Here is a 21910-nt window from a genome sequence, read left to right as displayed (position 1 = left end):
TTCGGCAGAAGATAGAAGATATATTAGACTACAAAATTATGTTAAAAACAGAAATTCTGAACATTTTGACAGATTTTGGTGATCTGACTTCAAACTCGATTTTCTCGGCTCACCCGTCAGCGACTTTAGGATCCTTTTGTTGTAGCGGGTCACACATATGCTAAGGCGATGACTAGTGCTGGTCACCCAGGGGGAACCACAAGGGGTTGGGATTTTTTGCCTGGTTTCTGGTATAGGTACATTATTCACTGGGTTTGTACCCTTTTCATAGTGAGAAACTCAGTTAGACTCAATGATTCTCCAACCCAAGCCATTTGACTGCAGAGCAAACATGCTACAGTCACCTCATTGCTCAATAATGAGGTCAAAATAACACAATTTGTTGCCTAGAATTTTGTTGTGCCTAGGCAGGGCTCCAAATGTGTGTATTCATGTGTATCAGTGTGTGTGTGTGAGAGATTCTTTGCTTCTGCATGAAAGTACTACTCCTGCGGTATTTGCACTTTGATGCATGCTTACTCTACAGTATTTTCCACTTTTAGAGCATGATGAAAGTGTGCAATTATCGGGTACACTTGTGCAATAGGATGACATGAAAAGCTGATAGCCTAAAATGATGTCACATCCTGGACAGCCAACTGCCAAGTTTTACTATACATTGTAGTTCTCAGTGCGTTTCTTTTCCCGTAACCGGGACAGTCAACCACTGCAGATCAAAGAAACACACTGATACACAGCAAAACAGGAAAAAACAAATCTTAAAGGGGATGGCTAGTAACCAATCAGTGGGAATCAGTGGGAATGCTGAGGGATGATTGTTCCAATCCTTGTGGGATTCATTTAAGAGTACATTATATATCTACTGTTGTGTGAAAATTATTTGCTTCAGAACGGTCTCATATTCAAGTAATGTGCAGATTAATACCCCGTCACTGACCAGGGACGCTTACCTGGAAACATTAAACTGCACATTACTTGAATATGAGACCATTCTGAAGCAAATAATTTTAACACAAGAATAGATATATAATGTACTCTTAAATGAATCCCACAAGGATTGGAACAATCATCCCTCAGCATTCCAACTGATTCCCACTGATCAGTTACTCGCCATCCCCTTTAAGGTCATCCCATAATGACAATGCCCCCCCCCCCCCCCCCCCACACACACACACACATATCCCACATTCAGTTTTAATAAAAGCAAGACTGCTCATATCAAGCTAGTCTTTTCTATAATACAAGTAAGAAACCACATTCTTTTCACCTTAAAACTACATTCTAATTCTCTATGGAAAAAAAAAAAAACCCAAACATGCTAAACACTGTAAAAGCATACTTTTTTTAAAGCTCTGGATGTTATTTCAGCCCCTAAAGTTTAAATCTCTCCATCATCTACCATATTTGTGCCTAATCTCCACAAAGCTTTGGCTCAGAGTGACTGGAATGAACCCAATATGATTGAATCTTATTCCTCAATTATCAAAATCAGCTTCACTTCACACACTTGGTTGGCTAACAGCTCTGGATCTAAGGAAGGACAATTTGGAAAATGAGTTGCAAAACTATATCTTTTCTCGGGGGGGGGGGGGGGGGGGGGGGGGGGGGGGTGGAACATGGCAATCCTTAAGTCATAAATAAAGTTATAGTTGTAATCCACATAGGTACTTTCATTCTCTCTATAAAAAAAACAACAACATATAATAATAATAATAATAATAATAATAATAATAATAATAATAATAATAATAATAATAATAATAATGATGCATAGATAACATAAAAAAGAAATGATCATTGCTCTAAAAGTCACGGAACCAAACTCTAAACCATAAAGATAGGATGATAATTGGAAAGTCAACAGGTAACTTAAATGGTGCACCATTCCTAGATAGATGCCCCCCCCCCCCCAATTTGGAAACCAATTTGATTTCCCAATCAGTTTGCTTTAGTAGAAGTCATCTGTTTAGTGTCAAGAGTATGTCGAAAATATATCTTTGTACATGTATATATAATGCATAACGCTAAATATATGCCACGTGATGTGAGTCTTGGGCTCAGGTGAGCCACCACAGGAAAACCACATCCTACGGCAGAAAGCCAACACATGCTGATTTGTCTGGCTTCCTTTCTCCACTTACGAGCAAATTTGCATGCAATATAATCCTGCAAACAACTGGTAATATGATATCTTAATGCAACATTGCCAAGGCTGATATATGTTTACAATATCATAGAGTAAAGATATTGTTTTCTCTTTGCAGTTTATCAGAGAAAAAAAAACAACAACACTCAAATGTTACGACAACTGATCTGATGGCTCTGAAAAAACAAACTCTCAGTGCAAAAAGGTATCGTAAAGAGGTGCCAACGTTTTGACCCTAACTGAACTGAACTAGGCTGGGGGTGTGGGGGAGGGCACTTCCACATGACCTATGACTTCTGACACAAAATGTTGAGGAATTCTAAATTGCAAGTCAACAGATACTCACAAAACCAAATATTGTGATGCAAGTCCAGCTTTTTTATGCCCTCTTCTTTTGTGCACAGATGGCATACAACAGATCTATAGTCTTACCCTCACTGACAACGTAACCCATCGTTTTACAGAGTAAAGCAGTAGCATACAAAAGAATGTGTTCTCCATATTCTTTGTTGCATTGCGAGACATTGCGAACATTGCAAATTTTATCTTTCTCCCCACCCCCCAACCCCGACAGTCTACGGAGATATCTGCATCCTTTATTTCCTCCAATACAGAATTTGGCTTTTATTTTCAGTACATTGCATTTTACTGTATATTTGTCATTCCTCTTAAATCATAAAGAAAAAGAAAGACAAATAGGTAAGAAAGTTGCCCATTTCTATGCAACATTCATAGACATGCATTTTTTTTCCCCATTAACATTTGTTATCCTAGTGAAACATATACAAAAATAGCTATCTTTAGCATCATACAATAATCATATCACTTGTCATTTTCAAATACAGGCATGCCAGAGTGTTGTAAATGAGGTATCTGCATTATGATTTCAAGGTGAAAAGTCATGAAATGGAAAACATGAAATTCCTTAGTCATCACGTCACTTGCTTGCAAAAAAAAAAACAACCCAACAACAACAACAACAACAAACAAACTAAAATGTGACAGGGAGACCCACCCCTCCCCTGCCAGTACAATTAGGGCCATGAATTTGTGATCACCGTGACATGTTCACTCACACTCAGAATCTCAGAAAGTTTGATCATTGTAATCAACCATGTCCATCAACTCATACCAAAGAAAAATTTTGAAGAGTCACACACACATACAAGAAAGGAGAGAAGTTAGGCATGGAAATGGAAGTTAAAATCACACACACACACACACAAAAAAAATCAAATAGTTTGTGTGTTAGTGCACGGTATGCGATGGAAGAAGGATTTTGAGAGAAAAAAAGAAGAAGAATAGAAGATGAGACCAATCAAGAAGTTAGCGGGCAAACAAATCAGGACATTCACATCCTTAATTCATTGCCTACCTCTTCCTTTGACGACATGTTCACATCGCTCATGCTCTACGGAATGAGACAGAAGAGAGAAGAGGCTAAAAAAAAAATCTCCTCTCTGCTGTAGAGAATTCAATCACATGTCTGGGATTGTCTACAGGAATTTCTCAAACGACAGTGAATAAACGCACATTTAAAGGTAGGAAAACATTTACTATCTATAGCACACGCAAGAAGCTTGTGACCTATGCAATAACTAACACTCCTTTGTTTTGGAGTAGGGATCACTAAAGGGGGTGGGAGGGGGATACAACGCATTTTGAAAAATGAATTTGTGTGGATCTGCCTTACTCCGTTTATGATGTCACACTATCTGTAACCCATTGTGATTGGCTCGGAGTGGTACATCACGGATGTGACCCACCAATGAGAAACAATGACTAAATCTCCTCAGAAAGACTACTGGTACCTCCCATCCATCGCAGCCACCTTCATGTGCTGCCCCTGGATTCTCAAAAAATTTGGATTGGTATTCCAGCAATAATGGAACACTGTCAGAATGGCAAAGGCTCAATCAATCTTAGATCACAAAGCCGGTTGTAAGGTTTTTGTGAGAGATGATAATATTTCTGTATTTACCATTCATTTTATTTTCTTTCAACTGCCACCACCTCAAGAAGCTTCTCTTCAAGTACAAATGTAAAGGAGTTATGAATGAAGAGAGTGTGGTTCTATGACGATATCAGATGATGCCTTTTGTCATATAATAAGCGATGCATGTTGTTAGACTAGGATGGGTGACCTTCTACCTAAAGCTGCCCGCCCACTCTGTCTGACAAGGGCTCCTAGCTTTTGACAGGTGTTCGCCATTACTGGCAAACTTATGGCAGAATTCACTACAGTTTGATGAACACACTTGTGTCCGTAGCCAACCCTTTGGCACTGAAGGACAAATAGCACTACTCTAACTTCTCACTAGGGGAGAGGAAAAAATCTATTAGCAGCTGGAATTTAAAAATCTTTTTTCTTGCTTGGATGAAGGTGGATTAGTTTTGTTGTCACTGCAACAGGTATAAGAAGCTCATGGAAGGTACACCTTGGCATTAATGTTCTCAAAGGAACATGGCATGTTGAGCTCTTGAAAAGCAGGTGGTAATGATCGGGTTAAGCTTAATCTTTCTGGCATCCATTTCATCCATTGCACGGTACACTGTCCATCCATACAGTCAGAGATTGTTAACCCTCATACTCACAAATCAACATCATGGCAGAACTGAAACCCACAAATTTGTGAACTGTTGAAAAACAGTACAAACAAAAACTTTTTAACTGTTTTGACGAGTAATTCCAGTCTAAGACATTCACCAGTTCATTCAAAGACACTTGTTCCCCATTCTGCCCCCTTTCCCCTCCCCTCATCCCCTCCCCTCTCCAGCTCCCATCCCTCCAATTCCCCCAACCTGATCTACACCATATTTCCATGTATAGTGTGTAAATAGCTATAATTTAGGGCGCAACTTACATCCATCTCCTCCACGACAGACATAGGGCTGCCCATGGGACTGAGTCCCCCAGAGCTGGTGTTGATAGAGAATGTAGGCAACTTGGTTATCGTTTCTTGTGGCGGCGTCTCAAGTCCTGTGGGAAAGGACAATTGGATGAGAGCAAAGACATGAAAATAATATGCAAAACTGATAATGCAAATTCTGTGCAATATATATCCACAAGAAAATATAATGTATATTACGCTGTTGATATCACGTACAGATATTTTCGCGATTGAGGAGGTCACAGACATTTTTACAAGATGTTGTTTTTGTGAATTGGCACCGATGCTATCGGGAAAATTTGCTATTACTGTAGTGCATAGCGACATTTTTGTGTATTGTTAAATTCGTGAAAATTAAACCCTCGCAAAAATAACAGCTTATACAGTATACAATGTTCCTACACACACTGTACTTATACAAACACACATATTCGTGGGCGGGTGAATTTGTACGGTACTTACTCGGTGCAGGTTTGGGTGGGGTGATATTAGCCGCAGCAATGGTGATCACGGGACTCGGCGAACTTGAGGTCGTCGTCGTGGCGACGGGCGAGGAGAAAACTGAGGATATAGCCGACGTGAAGAAGCCAGTGGCTGGAGGCCTTGGTGCACTTGGCTTGGACGAGTCTTTGGTCTACAATACGAAGCAGGCACCACAGAGGTTTGAAGGTCACTTACCAACATGATAGACAATGGAATACCTGTGTAATTTCCTTGGTGTACAGTACACTTGATCATTGAGAAAGAAATTCAATGTATCACAAACAACTTAGATGAGGCGACTGTGACACAATTTGAATGGAGCAATATATCTCCGATAGATGTATAGGGGTTAGTGATAAAATGCCCAAATCAATTAATTATGGGGCTCTTTTTTATCTATGACATCAAAGCAATTTGATGTAAAATGACGTATCATGAACATGCTAAACTATACATGGCATAATGTAAAATGCTCATAAAACATTTGACTATGGAAGTTACAATTAAAAGAAAGGACTTGTATTTTTACAACCTAATTCTGCAGTAAAGCGATGACATGCATGGTAACTCAACACCCAGTAATTGGAGAATCGGCAGATGTGGGCAAAAATCTGCAGAAACTGTGTCACTCACAAAATCAGATTTCCTTTAAGTATACATTATAATATGTCGACAGAAAAACAAACCAAAAAAAAAAAAAAAAAAAGAGAGAAAGAACAGAACAAGAGACTTGCGTATTTAGCGCTCACCTGAGTAGCACACTTTGCCTTGCATGGCACTCCACCTCAGGCAAACTATTTTAAAAATCTTGTGATTCAGGGGTTGCTGCAGGCCCTTTAGGTAGTATCCTCGTAAATTTGGGTATATGGCTCCATGTTAGAGGCCTCCTGGGGCACCATCACCATTTGTACAAACTATGTTCCCCTAACCTAATACGGAGTCCCTGCCAAGTTTGTTCAAAGTCTAGCCACCAGTATTCAAGAAGAAGATGAAAATGTAAAACATTATGAAAATTGGACCCTGCAAAAGGGCCACCATTTGGGGCACCACCACTATCTGTAAAAACTATGATTCCCTACTCCTCATTCATGATTTCTGGTAAATTTGGTCAAACTCCAGCCACCAGTTTTGACAAAGAAGATGAAAACACACACAAAAAAGCTGGTGCATGACGCACAAGGCCAAAGCACAACTCATGCTGGATGGCGAACTGGAGAAATTTGGCTCAGGTGAGTTAAACGTTAATACATTATAAGTACAAATTCAGTACTATGCGAAACATTTCAATGCAAGGAGGTGTATGCACTACTTTCAAAAGAGAGAGAAAATGACTTTGTTTGTGTACAACACACAATAATTCTCCTTTGACTCACCACCATGCTAATAGGGGACCCGCTGATTTTGGGTTTGACACTGGCCACTGCCTGTGAAGGGGAGGCCAGGGCAAGCGTCAAGGCACTGGTCTGGGGACAGGGCGCCTTCGTCGTGCTCTGTGGCTCCGACTTCACGGACTGTAGCACCAGGGGGCGCACTGGGGTGCAGCTGCTGTTCTCGGAGCGAATTGAGATGCTGGCTGGTGATGTGTCATATTTTTCTGCACAGAATGGAGGGGGGGGGGGTGGGGGAAGAAACTGGCTATTAAAGGCTAGGAGGCCAAAACAACACAACATTCACACTAAGAAAAAAAAAACCAAATAAACTTACCAGTGGCTTGTTTTGGATTATGTATTTGGAAATTAATATTTGAGCATTGAGAATTTAGGGTTTCTGGGACGAACACTGAACTAGGGCTTTCTATAGCTCAGTCAGTAGAGCACCGGGCTAGCAATCCGGAGGTCTCGGGTTCGAATCCCGATGGAATCACATTTTCTTTGCTCAATTTTCCACTATGAAATTAATATTCATACAGAAGTATAGTTAATGCTACAATTTAACCTATACAAATTACACAGTGCTGATTATTTTGTTTTTAATTGCCTTGGGCGCTTCACATATCCTTTTGCTGTTGTTGTGTTAAATGACCAATAACCAGAGCAGCACATTAATCCACTGTTTTTTTTTCTACTGGTTCGACCTGTCCCTGTAGGACCAGTAGGTACTCATTTTTTCCTCATTTTTTACTGGTCCATTCCTGAAAAGTTACTGGTCTGACAGTGATTTTTATGGGTCTGGACCATTGGACCAGTGCAAGTGTGCAGTGTTGCAATAACATGATTTTTTTTTTAAAAGAAGACAAAATAAGCACACAAGGCTCTGTCTATGAGTAAATGTTTGGCTTCTGTGATATCGCATGATATATGTTTTGAATATTGACTGTATATGACTATGACGTGTTATATGGCACACAAACACTCCTTACAAAAGATTGTCTGTATCTGTCTTTTGCCGATGCCCACTCAATGGGAGAATTAACAACATATGAATGTCTGCACAATATGCAATAAAACAACTAATAACATGCATGAAGCTCAGAAGAGTCTAATCACCCTGAAATTGACAGTGTTGTGATGAAAACTTCACATACCTATTTTCTGCGCAAGCAGCTGGGTGAGCAATGCCGTGGAGGTGGTAGCAGTACTGGTCACAATGGGGCTCTTGGCTATCACTGGTTGGGGGTCGAGGGCAGGGGCTGGTGCAATCTTGGCCGGTATCTTGGGTTTGATCAGCTGCTTGGATTTCAGTGTCGCCGTCTTGATGGTGCTGCTTGGCGCAACCTTGGGCCTGCTCTGCAGCTTGAGGGCTGCCTTCGGTCTGGCATCCAGGATTGTGGGGAGGTCCTGCGAAGGCTGTGGCTGGACAGATGTGATGGTGATGGGTGTCGTGAGGGCAATCTGGGACTGGCCCCCAGAGATCTGGATGGTCTGCATGGTCTGGAGTGGCCGGATCTGAGCCTGCTGCTGATGCTGCTGTTGTTGCTGTTGCTGCTGCTGCTGCTGCTGGGCTGACTGCTGCAACTGCTGTGCTGAAAAGAACCTCGCCTCGGCAAGCGTGGTGGGCTGATTCTGCAGGGTCGTTGCTGTGGTGATGGCAACCTGAGGTAGTCCTGTGGTGGTGATAAAATTTCGTCCCAGGATCTGGGTTATGACGGGCTTGCTGTCGGCCCTGGCTTCAATCAATCCTTGCACTCTCGGTTGCTGCTGGGCCTCGTGCTGTGTCTGCTGCATCGGTTGTGGGACAGACTGTTGCACAGGCTGTTGCTGTTGTAGTTTTTGTTGTCTTGATCTCTGCTGGCGGGCCGCTTGTTGCCGCTGTTGCTTCTGTTGTGACAGCAGCTGCTGTTGAGGCTGCTGCTGTTGCTGTTGCTGTTGCTGTTGCTGTTGCTGTTGCTGAGATTGTTGCGCAGTATTCTGTAACATCTCACTTGCAGACACATGGTTGGCAACTTTCTGCAGGAGTTTCAAGGCCTGAGTCTGTTGCGGTGTCAAGCCAGTAATGCTCAAGTTTCCATGACATCCACGGGCCTCCTGCTCCTGCTGCTGTTTCTGAACTTGAGCCAGTGTTGATGTAAGAGTGTGAAGCAACTGTTGAGCTTTTGCCTGTGTTTCATTGTTGACACTGGGAAAGTCCTGCGGCTGGGGTGTTGGAACCTGCTGCTGTTTTTGTTGTGACTGCTGCTGTTGCTGCAATGCGTTCTGCAAGACCGTGTCACTAGTTAATGCACTCACATTCTGAGTGCTCTGCAGCAGGTCAGCCAGGCTTCCCTGAAACACATTGCTGTCTTGGCTTTTGCTTGAACTTTGCAAGGCACCGGCCGACAAACTCCTACCCCGTGGAAAGGAGCCTGCTACTGTCCTCTGCTGCTGCTTCTGTTGCTGCTGTGTTCGGTGCTGCTGTTGTTGCTGCTGACGAGGTTCTTGCTGCAGTTGCTGATTGAGGCTACCGACAGCTTGCAAGGACATGGGCGCCACACTCTGCAACTTGCCAGACCCGATGGATGTCTGTACGATTGTGTTCTCTGTGGCTGCCTGCTGTTGGACAGTAAAAGGTGGGCTGATCTGGTTGATCTGCACCTGGAGGGGCAGGTACTGGTTGATCACCTCTGTCTGAGGTTGAGGAGCTTGCTGTGAAATCTGTGGCTGTTGCTGCTGTTGCTGCTGCTGCTGCTGTTGTATCTGTTGCATCTGCTGCAGTTGTTGCAGCTGTTGCTGCAGTAGAATGTTGCTCTGCAGGTTGCCCAGGGAGATGCCACCACCACTCACGGCACCACTGAGCTGCTCCAGGGTGTTCTGGGACAGGGAGCCAATCACATTCTGCTGCATCAGTTGGGCCAGTCCCACCTGACTAGACGCCCCTTGGATCTGGTTCAGAATCAGGTTGGCATTGCCAAAGTCGCTGACGAGGCCACCGGGAATCACGTTCATCAGGTTAGGCTGCGTCTCCCCCTGGATCCCTGCAGGGCTGAAAACTGGGAGCGTGGACTCTGTTGGCATGCTTTGCTGCTGCTGCTGCTGCTGCTGCTGTTGCTGAACCTGCTGTTGCTGAACCTGCTGCTGAACCTGCTGCTGAGGTTGCAGCTGTGGGGATTGCAGCTGCTGAAGGGTATCTTGCTGGTACATGGAGTTACTCTCACTAGAGATGAGGGAGGACAAGTCGTCCATGGGCATCCCATCCACCGGGTCCTCAGTGCTGATCATACCTTGTGTCTGAAATGACGGTATGGTGCTGGTATCAATGTTCATAGCACTCTGGAAAGAGAGAAAAAAACAAACATACAATCAAGACAATTATCAAAAGTTATCTAAACTGGTTCTTATCAACTGCCTTAATATCATTCGGAGTTCGCTAGAGTGAAATGCCTTTATTTCTCACATAAACATCCCTCAATCTATATTTATCTTAGTTCCCTGGATTTTGTATTGATTTGACTGAAGAAACCCTTTTTTAGAATGTAATACAACCATTCTCTGAAAATGCACACTGTCAAACAAATAAGTGATGTTACATCAAATCAAGTGAAAAAGAAAATCATAATATAAAAACAATAGATGTAAAAGTATGCAGTCATCACAACTGCCTATAAATCTATAATAAGGCAGAGAGAATAGACACACAAAAAATGCCCATATCAGTTAATGATTGAACTACATCCATCCATGCTACCTAACTGATAAAAACAACTGACAGGCAAATATAGACAATGCATAGCTACAATTATTGCAATTTATTTAAACAGGCACTTTGAACCACGTCTCTTCTTGCATTAACTCTTTTTGCGGCATGGTGAAAACCCCATGTGCCACATTATTCTGAGACCACAACGTACAATGTACATGTAGGCATGCTTTGGGTAAACTTTCCGTGTTTCCAATCTATGTAAGTTTTGATAGGTTTTTGCTACACTGGACATGCAATGAGCAAAACTGTAGAGAAAATGTGAAGCTTTGCTTTGATGTAATTGTTTGGTTTTTTTGGTCACAAATCAATGATTATTTTCAGTTAAATAATCAGTAGCTACATAATTGTCCAGGCATAACTTTTGCACACAAAACAGTGTCAAAAAACTTAGAATTTACTCATAAATCCAATATGTAACACCACTTGATATTTACTCACGACATTACGCAACCTACATGTGACAGGAATGGAATTGCGAGTGATGGTTTCATTGTCCTGTATTATGTGGTGATTTATCAATTGATTTGGGTGGGTTTGTGGGTTTGAGCAAAATATGCGAACTTGGCATGCTGTCAACTAAGTTGGGTATGCAAGTATGACACATAAAGAGTTAAGAAGAGAAAACAAACAAGTCCCTCCTCCTCTTTTTTTTTACCACTGACTTCATCAAAACACCAAACAAAAAGTTTCTAGGTCACACTCTTGACATTGCAAATAAAGATTAACATATACATACATATACCAACATAATAAGCATGAATGCATGTTTACACTAGTGTCATAATGCATGCAGCAATTGCACCATAAATGTGCTACAATGTACGTCAACATAAGAGGGAGCTTGATTTGCCATGTTATCTACTAGTTGAGCATGCGAGTGTGGATCTACTAGAATACCATCTATATTCTTACTGCCATGATCTTTGTTTTGTTTTGTTGCATCAGGGGGTGGGGAGAGAGGTGAGGCTGAAGGGGGAGGGGCACGGGAGAGGATTATATCTCTCTCTAAAATCAAAACAAATCACAGTATAACAGCAAAACTAACACCATAAACCCAGTAACAGTCTGATATACACACTGTTTAAACAACCACATAGAATGCTTGAAGAAATTTGCATACAACAGGAACAGAGAGCCCTTCATTCGCTGAAGGGCAGGCACAAAGTCATTCCCTCGTATTACGATCCAAACATTCATCACCACGTTTAATGCACCCATGATTAACTATAAATTTCCTTTCCGATAATGTGGCCAAAATCATCCCTAATACAACGATAATAATGCCATACATTTATCGTCTGTCTATCAGGGGCATCGGTGAGACTTGAACTCATTTTCATTTTGTAAAATTCCAGCGGACAACTCTTCCGGCAGGCCCATGCCAGGAGTCCATTCTATTAACCCATTCCATACTGAATTCTGAAATGCCCATAGACTTAATATGCTGGCCACCAGGTTCCCGTATGGAACGGGTTAATAGGGATTGTAGTCACTGCAAGTTGCAATATTTGTGGTTACCATGGTAGCAGCACGGTAATAACGAATCAGCTGCTACAGTTTCCAACTGCTACCATGGTTACTGCCATCACTGAAACTTACACCCCTTGTAAACTTCTCTGGAAGCAGGCTAAAGAACACAGGCTGGGGAGGGGGGGGAGGGGGAGGAGGATGGGGATGGGGATGGGGAGGAGTTGAGTGGGGGGGGGGGGGGGGTGATATCTTACCTGCTGCAGAAGCTGAGACTGCGTCTGGTTGCCCGTAAAGACAAATGTGTTTGGGGGCGCATTGTTGGAGATGCTCTTCATGATGTCTGCGGGAAATTCGAGCAGGGAACAACACAAGCTTAATACTAGATGGGTGATCAGAGCATCTCCAGCATTCTTGCTTACACGATCTCTACAGAGGAATCATCAACTAAATCCCCATCCAGAAACCTCTGCATCCAGTCGAAATGCCTCCAACAATTTGTATATGAAAGACAGTTAAATAACCTTTCATCTTTTTTTTAATCATAAACCCACAAGCTATTTACTCATTATGAAGGCTATTATAACCAGTATTACTGTATCATTTATAATTAGTGGTGTCATCATCAGTATTACCATTATTGTACTCTATTTTCATGACAAGAAAAGCCACTAGTTTGACATGATTGGAAATGGACAAGTTTTATAAAAGCCTAACTATTTGTCCACTTTTACATTCATCATAATTATGCTTGTTTGAATTTGTTTCAATCTTTGGTCATTGGTCAAAATGTTGAGATTCAGTCTTCTGCTGGCTTTTCTGGATCAATCATGATGTCAAATCATGCACATTATTGCAAGACTGGAATAAGTGTAGACAATGCTTTAATAGCTTAAATTGTTTTAATGTACCTCATAACCTTCAATTTTACAAGATATCAAAAAGGAGATGGAGAAGGAAAAGTCAGCAGTTTGCTTGATGACACTGGATGACACCTTGTATTCACAGTAAAATATGTCATTTTTTGCTGTAATTGGATATATTTGATAGTTTACATGGGCACGATACCTGGTAGAGGCTCAAATGTATCCATGACATCATCCAGGGAAGGCTGGAGCTGAACCAGGCCGGGCTGAATGATGTCCGCATTTATCCCAGCGTGAGCTGAATGCAGGAGGAAACAAAATAATGGGTCAACAAATTATGCAATTATGAATCATAATTGAAAACATACAAATGAAACTGCACCCCCACCTCTACCCAAGAAAGGATGTGTACAAATATATGAACACATATTCAGCAGCAGAGGTGCATGATACACCTGGATGCACTCCTTATGGTCTAATCCATTTAACTGTTCTGATACCATAGTAGCTTCTATAATCATCTCGAGAGGTAAAGACAAGGCTTGAAACCGGTGACTCTCCTCAAAATGCTACCATTGACAGAAATTTCATCACAAATGACAATTTGTGAACAAATTTCCCTTTTTTCTTCGAAGGTGTATACAAATAATGTGAGGGCATCATTTCTTGCAACAATTGATTTCTTTATCACTGATTCTCCTTCTGACAGTGACTATATACACATAGTACATACAGACATGCATACATGCATACATACATACATACATACATACAGACATGCCTACGTACATATAAAAACTTCCAAGGAACTTGCACACAATGAGTGTCTTAGCTCTAACTATCAGGCTTTTTCAGGCATCTCGGCTCAAGCTGACTGGACAACGGTCAGTACTGGCACTCACCGATCTCCCTGGGGTTGGGGAAGGGGAAGGTCGGATTCAGGCTGGTGAAGAGGGTGTCAGAAAACTCGGACAGCAGCATCTCCTCGTCCATGATCATGGGCGTGCCCTCCTCCGACCCCAGCAGGTCCTTGCCAAGGCTGCTGCTCTGCTGCTGCTCCATGGGATAGAAATAAAAGAGAACACAATTGAAATTTGAATTTATTCTCATATTTCACTTGTAAACCAAATACAATACATGTCACTGGACAGAAAAAAAAAATGACATTAAAATCATTACATTATAACATAAATATGAAAAAAAAAATGTATTGCTACAAAACTAAATGCAATGACATACAAAGGATGAAAAGAAATCCATGTCAGCAGTGTACAGAGGGAGAGGGAGGATGAGGGGAGAGGTTCTAATCATGAAATGTCAGAACTAAAATATGAAAGGAACAGGTACTATTATAAAAGTTTTATTGACATACTGTAGCTTCAGATTTAATTATGATAATCTAATTGCATTCATGAAGCTTCTCTTTCTGGAAGAAGCCACAGTAGGTCCCTTTCAAAAACACTTTTGATTCTGGCAACACCCAAACAGAATTTGTTAAGTTATCCACAGGTACAAACCCTTTCATGGGGGAAGGGGAAGGGAAGGGGGTAGGGGCAAGGCAGAAGTGGAGGGGTAGAGAAAGGCGAAGAAATGAAAGAGGGATGGAAATGTCCACACTTGGTTTTGTGCCAACCATACCTGTCTCCCATTTGGATACCATGGGTCGTCCAGGTCGTCCTCGTCTAAGATGTCCGAGGAGAGCTTCTTCTTGTAGAAGATGCGCCATTTCTGGTACTCCTTCACCACGGCACACAGGGTGCGCTTCCAGTACTTCCCTTCAAGGATCACCGCCTGTTTGATTCAAAATTTTGTGGTTCGCAGAAAGGCATTTCAAAGACAGACGGTTTGAACATGTTATCAGAAAACGATGGGGGTTACTCATGGTACATGAATGCAATCTGAACCATTGTACATATTCACAGAATGCATCTTATAACTTTACTGGGGGTTGAATATCAGGTTACTGACATGTTAAGCTCTATTATGCAAGTAGTTTGACTTTGATACTACAGTAGAAAGATTTTAGCCAAACCTTTCTGTTAGGAGGTTTTGCTGGCAATGGCAAAAATAGATATACTGCACGTCCTGTATAGCATACATCAAATCTCAACACCGTGTAATACAGAGGCTCCAAATTGATGGGGAAATGGTTTGGAAATATGTTCTGTTCTCCCGTCTACTCTCCAAAAAAAATCGAGTGAAAATATTCACTCTTAAAAGAGTGAATACAAAAAAGAGTGAATTTAGAGTGAAATTGGAGTGAATTTTGAGTGAAGATGTTCATTTTCACTCATTTTGGAGTGACCTCAGGGATCACTCGAAGATTTTGGAGTGATCCTTGACGTCACTCTAAAACGAGTGAAAATGAACATTTTCACTCAAAATTCACTCCATTTTCACTCTAAATTCACTCTTTTTTGTATTCACTCTTTTAAGAGTGAATATTTTCACTCGATTTTTTTAGAGAGTACGCAAGACTACTGCTGCAGTGGTGATCTGTGTTGACTCATGCAAATTACAACACACGCAAAACCCAGGAGGCAACCTAGGCCTTTCATGTTACATTGCTTATTGATATAATAAAGAATGTTGAACAACAACAACAAAAACATTGGATCGTTCATGTAGCTGTCATGATAACACACTCAATATCCATATCAACAACAAAATAGACATGCACTGCAACATCATGAGACAGATAATGATATGACACACCATTGCTTCTTTTTTTTTCAAGGATTATATCATCAACAACCTTTACTTTTATTTTTTTTCTCACTCTGAAAAATAATCCACATACCAAGTAATCTTGACAAAGCATACAATGTCAGAATGTTTACAATTCTGTGAATGTTTACAATTCTGTGAATGTTGAGGCACAGGCTAAACCAGTAAATACAAGGTGTGTTATGAAACATGACCCTATCAAGCAGATTTCAGTTTTGATGCAGTGAAAATATTCATGAAAGATCTTTAACAAAGAATTTACTTGCATATGTCGGCAGGGATCCCCGCTACACCAGTTCACAAATGATACATTGTATATCATGTGATGACTACAACAAATCAGATGGTTGGGGATACAACATTTACTGCCTGAACTAGAATTGTATTGCCCGAGTCGAAGATGACGAGGGCAATATGATTCTAGTGAGGGTAATTAATGTTGTGTGCCCTGAAAGCAGCCAGTCCATAATATTATTGTTATCATTAACAAAATCAGACATCTACAGCGAACTTGAAAATACCAACAATTAATGTTATCACATCTTGAATTACATTTCAAAGGAGGAAAAAACAGATAGACTACAGGGCAACTTATTATTACTGGCTGCATGGCTAGCCATCTCTTGCTATTATCGTGCATGACGCTTGCCAAGTATGCATGAACTCTTTTGCTACAAGTACGCGATATCATGTTTACAGCACGCACCTATCCAACTTATTGCCCTCTAATTTTTATATGCATTTTGTTTTTGACTTTTCTCAATAGGCAATAACAAAGTCATGGTCCGGTCAATAACAGTGACAGTAAAAACTTAGGCAATTAAGAATTAAAGTTGCCCTGCTCAGATGTCTGATACTGTTAATATCAATACAGAATACGTAGTCTTTCTTTTCAAAATAAGGGACTCTCCCTATCACAATCTGTATCATTTTTATGGGTTTTTGTTTTGTTTTTGATTTGCTTTTTACTGAGCTGGTGTTGCCTCTGGAAGTGGCCTTCCTACTTTTGGTGTGCTATCAACTGGCACACCTGAATGTTTTTTTTTTCCCCTTGGGCAATCGCAAACTTCTAAAATATGGAGACATAACTGCTCTCTGCTTCAAGGGAAGCAATTTGAGCTTTTAGTGCCAATGCCATACTTGGAATATGGGCATTTGTAAAACCTGGCAAAATTGTTCAAATTAATGTCTTGGCCCACTACCAGCCACATCCCCCTTGTTGGATCTCCTCCTCTCACCTAATTTGCTGCTACATGCAGTTTGATGTTGTGATTCGCAATCAAATTTCCATTTCAGTAAAGAATGGAGTTCCCTTCAAATGTCTGAACAGATTAAACTCTGGTCATATAATTGTTCAGAGCCATCAGGTGACATAAGCGCTTTTTACACTTAACTAGCAAATTTTTGCTTAGTCCCGTACCAACGGTGGGGCTAAGGGGGGGGGGGGGGGGGGGGCCTTAGCTCCACCGTTGGTACCGGACTTTCCTTAGTCCACTTTCTGTTTACACTTGTTTTTGCCAAAGTGAGCTAGCCCCACCGATAATCCAGTACCATCTGGCCCTGCAAAAAAGCAGGGTTAGCACCGCAATTGCGGTGCCAAGCAAGCGAGTGTAAACAGAACAAAGAAATAATCCGGGGTTACGCGACGGAGAAAGAGCCCGAACCCCACAAAGTACGGGACTAAAAAATATGAGTGTAAAAAGGTCAGTTTTCTCTTTAGCCCGGGACAAGAGCTTACACATGTAGTACGGGATTTATTGGCAAGTGTAAAAAGCTGAAAAAATTGGTACAGGATTAACAATAGTCCTGGGTCAGAGAAAGTACAGGCTAAGAAACACAAGGGTAAAAAGGGCTATGATTAGCATAATGTACTGCAACAAACTCACATGTATGACAAAACAAAACAAAATCAAAACAAATCACTGATACTGATCAGAATCCTGCTGATCTCTAGCATAACTTTCCAAATGCTAACCTCGAACACAAATAGTTTTACTGGCTAATTCCTCTTATATCTACAATTGTATACATCATGATAATTCTATATAGAGGGGTAAAAAAAAAAACAAAAAATTTTTCAAGTGATTTTTATACATAGAAATAACAAAATGTATACAGACTTATGAATGAAAAAAAAAGTCTGATTTAACTCTACAGAATATAATGCCTTAAATGTAATGATTCAGATTATGAATGATATTATGGTGTAGGCAAACTCACACAGGAATCTTACCTGAGGTGAATGGTAGGTGGAAGCATCAACCAGCGGTGATGAAAACTGACAAATGAGAGGTTTCCGCCCCAGTATGACTGTGAGAGAGAGAAATAAAAATCAAAAGAACATTATTTCAACATTACTGTGGAATATGCATTCACACACAATGCAAAGCTACCAACCTCTGCAAAACTGTTTTGTTTTGTTTCATTTCAGAGCAAGAGTTCAGTTCTGGCATGGTAAGTCTGCATTTATGACCACCTTCAAATTAGACATTCTATGAAATATGTTTTACTTGAAATTTGCTGATCATGTGCTTAAACATATGTTTTTTATAGGTGTGTGTAGAGTGGTTTCATGGGAAGATCAGTGTATTTCATCAGTTAAGCTGCAAGGAAGGCCCTTAACCTACATTCAATATCCATTTTCTTCTTTGTCGACAATGTAAACACTTTTATGAAAATAAAAAAAGACTGTCACATAGTCAAATCAATGTTTACAAGCTCTCAATAAAAGAATGCAAGCATTAGCTCAATACATATTTAATGTAGTATACAAATGCATTTCTTGACAATGTGGAGCTAAAACTTTCGAAGATTTAATCAGAACCACATGAAGATATGTTGGAATGTGATCCATATATTCATAATGGCCATTTTCATTATTTATAAGCTTGAAGCATATACAGAGACTTGGATGATATGCACTATAATGTGATCACATCATCATCATTCCATTGCACAAATTAAGTTATGTAGCATATTGCAACACATGTTACAAAGGATGGTTACAGCTCCCAGGTACTCACTACCACAGGGGGTCTACAACGGTCATAGGTCATAGGCACATGACCCACAACATTGATACAAACTCTGCATCTAACCACGCTTATCATATTTGATTCATGGCACAAAAGAGTAGGCCTACTCCTATCGTTGCCCATCTTGGATACTGCTGTAAAACCAGAAATGTTTGTGTGCATTTTAATTTCGCAAATTTCAAGAGAGCAGAGATGCATGAAACTAAAATAAGGTGAAAGTTCCTGTCTACACTATATTTAATTGAATGAGAGTGGCAATTTGCGAAAATGTCAGGCAGTGAAAAAGGCCATCTGCTCTGATTCGGGAAAAATTTCATGCTGCAAACATTTCTTACTTTATACATTATCTACAGTCGTTGTAAGACAACAGAAATATAATGCATTTTCCTAACTCTGCAATGCAATTCATAGTTGTTTACAATTATGCAGAATGTGCGGGGCATGGTTCATACAGCATGTACATCATTACAAGATGATTTGACCCACCAAAGAACCTTGCATACTGGCAAAATGGGGCCTGGATATAATGCCAGGTGGTACACGGTCATCTTTGCAGAGCCATAATGACAATTTCCCTCGCCCCTGTGCCCAAAATTCATTACCCATCACATCACAAGGGCTGGTGGTAGGCTGAATCCAGGAATTCTACAATCTGTGATCCCTCAGTTGCATACAACAACAGGAATAAGAGAAAAAGATAGGAAATGTATCTGGAAATGATAAACACTTGTTTCTTGAAGGGAGGTCAAACAGTTTCTTCTTTCAAATCTACTGTCTCTCGGTGCACATACACACACAAAAGCACACACACACACACACACACACACACACACAGGCACAGGTGATCACGCTCCCCACGCATGTTCGTTCACTGGCATTCATATCAAAGTTGGTAGCGAGCAAGTTTACACACATGTCTGTATGAAGACAAATAAGGTCAAAACCCAAAGCTCCGATACTCCAGTTATCAATTGCGAGTTTTATGCAAATAAATAGAGTACAAAGTGTCAGATGACAGGTAGTGAGATCATAAACTCTCAAAGTTTTGGACAGCATTTGTACAGGAGACAATACCAGGACCCTGGGTACGCCGAGTAATTTGCTGTTTCAAGCTGTCTTCACTGTAAGGAACCATAATTTTTCCAAGGTTAAAGCAGATTGCTGATGGAAATGAGATTCTCCTCTTTCCTGCACTACAGAGTCAGAGGTCAAACATTTAGATACTGCCGTATCTTCAATTGGGGGGGGGGGGTGCTAATGGACAGACTATTCATGTCGAGGGCTGTATACCAATTCATGTCAAATCAGTGCATATTAGAATTACAGTAACGTAGAATTGATAGTAAAGAGTGACAAATATGAAATAGAATTCTGACTTGAACACCTGCTGGCAACTTCTTTCTTGAAATGAAATCTATATCTTTCTCTAAATCATTTTTTTTTTCTCCTAGAGAATTGAATGACTCTTCACTGTGACATAGGAAGTCAGTTCTCAAGAAAATTCATATGTCACTCTCTATTTGCACAAAGCAATACAAGAATGACAGATGTACATGACATACTAACAAGTATATGGGAGTAACATGATCAAGACAGCTGTTTTTAAATACCACTCATACCCCATATATTGCAATGACTGACACATGATTTCAGTAAAGTAGTCATAATTTTCTCAACATTTGTCCAGTTTTGCTGAGAACTTTGATGATCTGTAGCCCTACTGTTTATGTTATGATTACAAAAAGAAACTAACACAACTATACAAAACAAAACATGCACACATGTACACAAAGATTGATCAATACCTGGCACACCCTAGCATATCCTCGTAACTTGTGTCAACATTGTTAAAAGTGCGCAAAACTGTGCCATTCATCTTTTGGAGCCAACCCTTTTTATTGGCATAGGGCTTTACCAGGCAATTGAGGAGCAATCAGCACACAAGATATGAGCATGGGGTTTATCTCTCTGACAACTACAAGTGCCTGGTGCTCAAGTGGACGATGCTTATTGGGAATTACTGAAGTAATTGGTGGGGTAGACACCACATTCACCTCTCTAAATTTTAATTTGCAACTTGTCCCAAAGTCTGTTCTAGTAAGCTGCTTGTCTACCACTGGCGTCTAATTCATAACTTCGGCACAATGTTTATTATGGGCTTGTGTGTTCTTGTGGTTGTTTAGTGTAACATAGTGTTTGTGAATGTATATTCGGGGCTTGTGTGTTTGTGTCTGGGTATATGAGTGTAAAATAGTGTTTGCATGTATTGAGCTTGTGAAGCAATTACTGTCACAAGTCACAAGTTTGCATAAATACAAAATGCATCCTTGGGACCATACTAACCTCCTTGATGCATCAGGCTTTTCTTTTTTTTAAATCATATCCAGGGTTAAAAAAGAAAGAAACATATCTATTATAGAGTCAGGACCAGCACTATAAGGAATTAAAAAATCTAAGTGCGATGGTGATGATTAAAAAATAGAATTGATATCCTTGATTGATCATGTTTGTTTCTGTCTCTATGTGTACAGAAGTTATCTGTCTGTTTTCTTTCTTTTGTTTTTTATGTATGAGTTTTGTTTTCATTTCTGATACATTCATGTTGTATTTTATCCACACAGACCTGTGGAAGAACAGTCTCTGGACTGAAGTATGTGTTGTGCTTAAATAAAGTAATGAACAAACAATAATATCAATCACCATCATCATCATCATCATCATCATTATCATTATCATCATCACCATCATCATCATCATCATCATCATCACCATCATCATCATCATCATCATCATTCATGGTCATCATTATCACCATTGTCATCATCACTAACAGCAACAGTAGCACCTTTTGATACTGGTATAGAACATCTGTAGCACTTGATTTGTTGCCCCCATTTCACCAATGTCTAGTATGAACTGCTGCTACAGTACACTATGGAATCAGTGCTGTGAAAACCAGCCCCGAAGGTTCAGGTACCTGGTGAAAGGTCTACTTCAAAGCCATCAGGAAGAATATTTCTGGAAAAGGGCTCGGCACACAAACTAGTTGAACTCTATATAATAATAGGATGTCTTTGTGTAGACATGTGCCCATACAATGAAAATCAATGGGGGGGGGGGGGGGGGGTGGCAGCCTTGGTGGGTAGGTTGATTATTCTTCTTCAACTATGACAGAATCAT

General features: G+C 40.6%; 1 protein-coding gene across 1 annotated transcript in view; it reads right to left on the bottom strand.

Moving 5' to 3' along the window:
• The window catches only part of LOC139735168 (uncharacterized), a 59555-nt gene that overhangs the window by 8436 nt on the left and 29209 nt on the right, over positions 1-21910 (bottom strand). Inside the window, exons 3-12 of the mRNA XM_071645928.1 lie at positions 17929-18005; positions 14607-14759; positions 13871-14021; positions 13171-13266; positions 12360-12445; positions 8045-10205; positions 6894-7114; positions 5500-5671; positions 5011-5126; positions 3522-3557 (exon numbers count right to left, since the gene is read on the bottom strand). Of these exons, the coding sequence (XP_071502029.1) occupies positions 3522-3557; positions 5011-5126; positions 5500-5671; positions 6894-7114; positions 8045-10205; positions 12360-12445; positions 13171-13266; positions 13871-14021; positions 14607-14759; positions 17929-18005 (3269 nt within the window). The remainder of the gene's footprint in view (positions 1-3521; positions 3558-5010; positions 5127-5499; positions 5672-6893; positions 7115-8044; positions 10206-12359; positions 12446-13170; positions 13267-13870; positions 14022-14606; positions 14760-17928; positions 18006-21910) is intronic.

This window comes from Diadema antillarum, unplaced genomic scaffold (genome assembly GCF_040938485.1).
Source record: "Diadema antillarum isolate AM-2024a unplaced genomic scaffold, OU_Dant_1.0 seq00000565_RagTag, whole genome shotgun sequence".
NCBI lineage: Eukaryota > Metazoa > Echinodermata > Echinoidea > Diadematoida > Diadematidae > Diadema > Diadema antillarum.
Note: the sequence above shows the minus strand (reverse complement) of the source record. Positions and strands in the feature narration are given on the sequence as shown.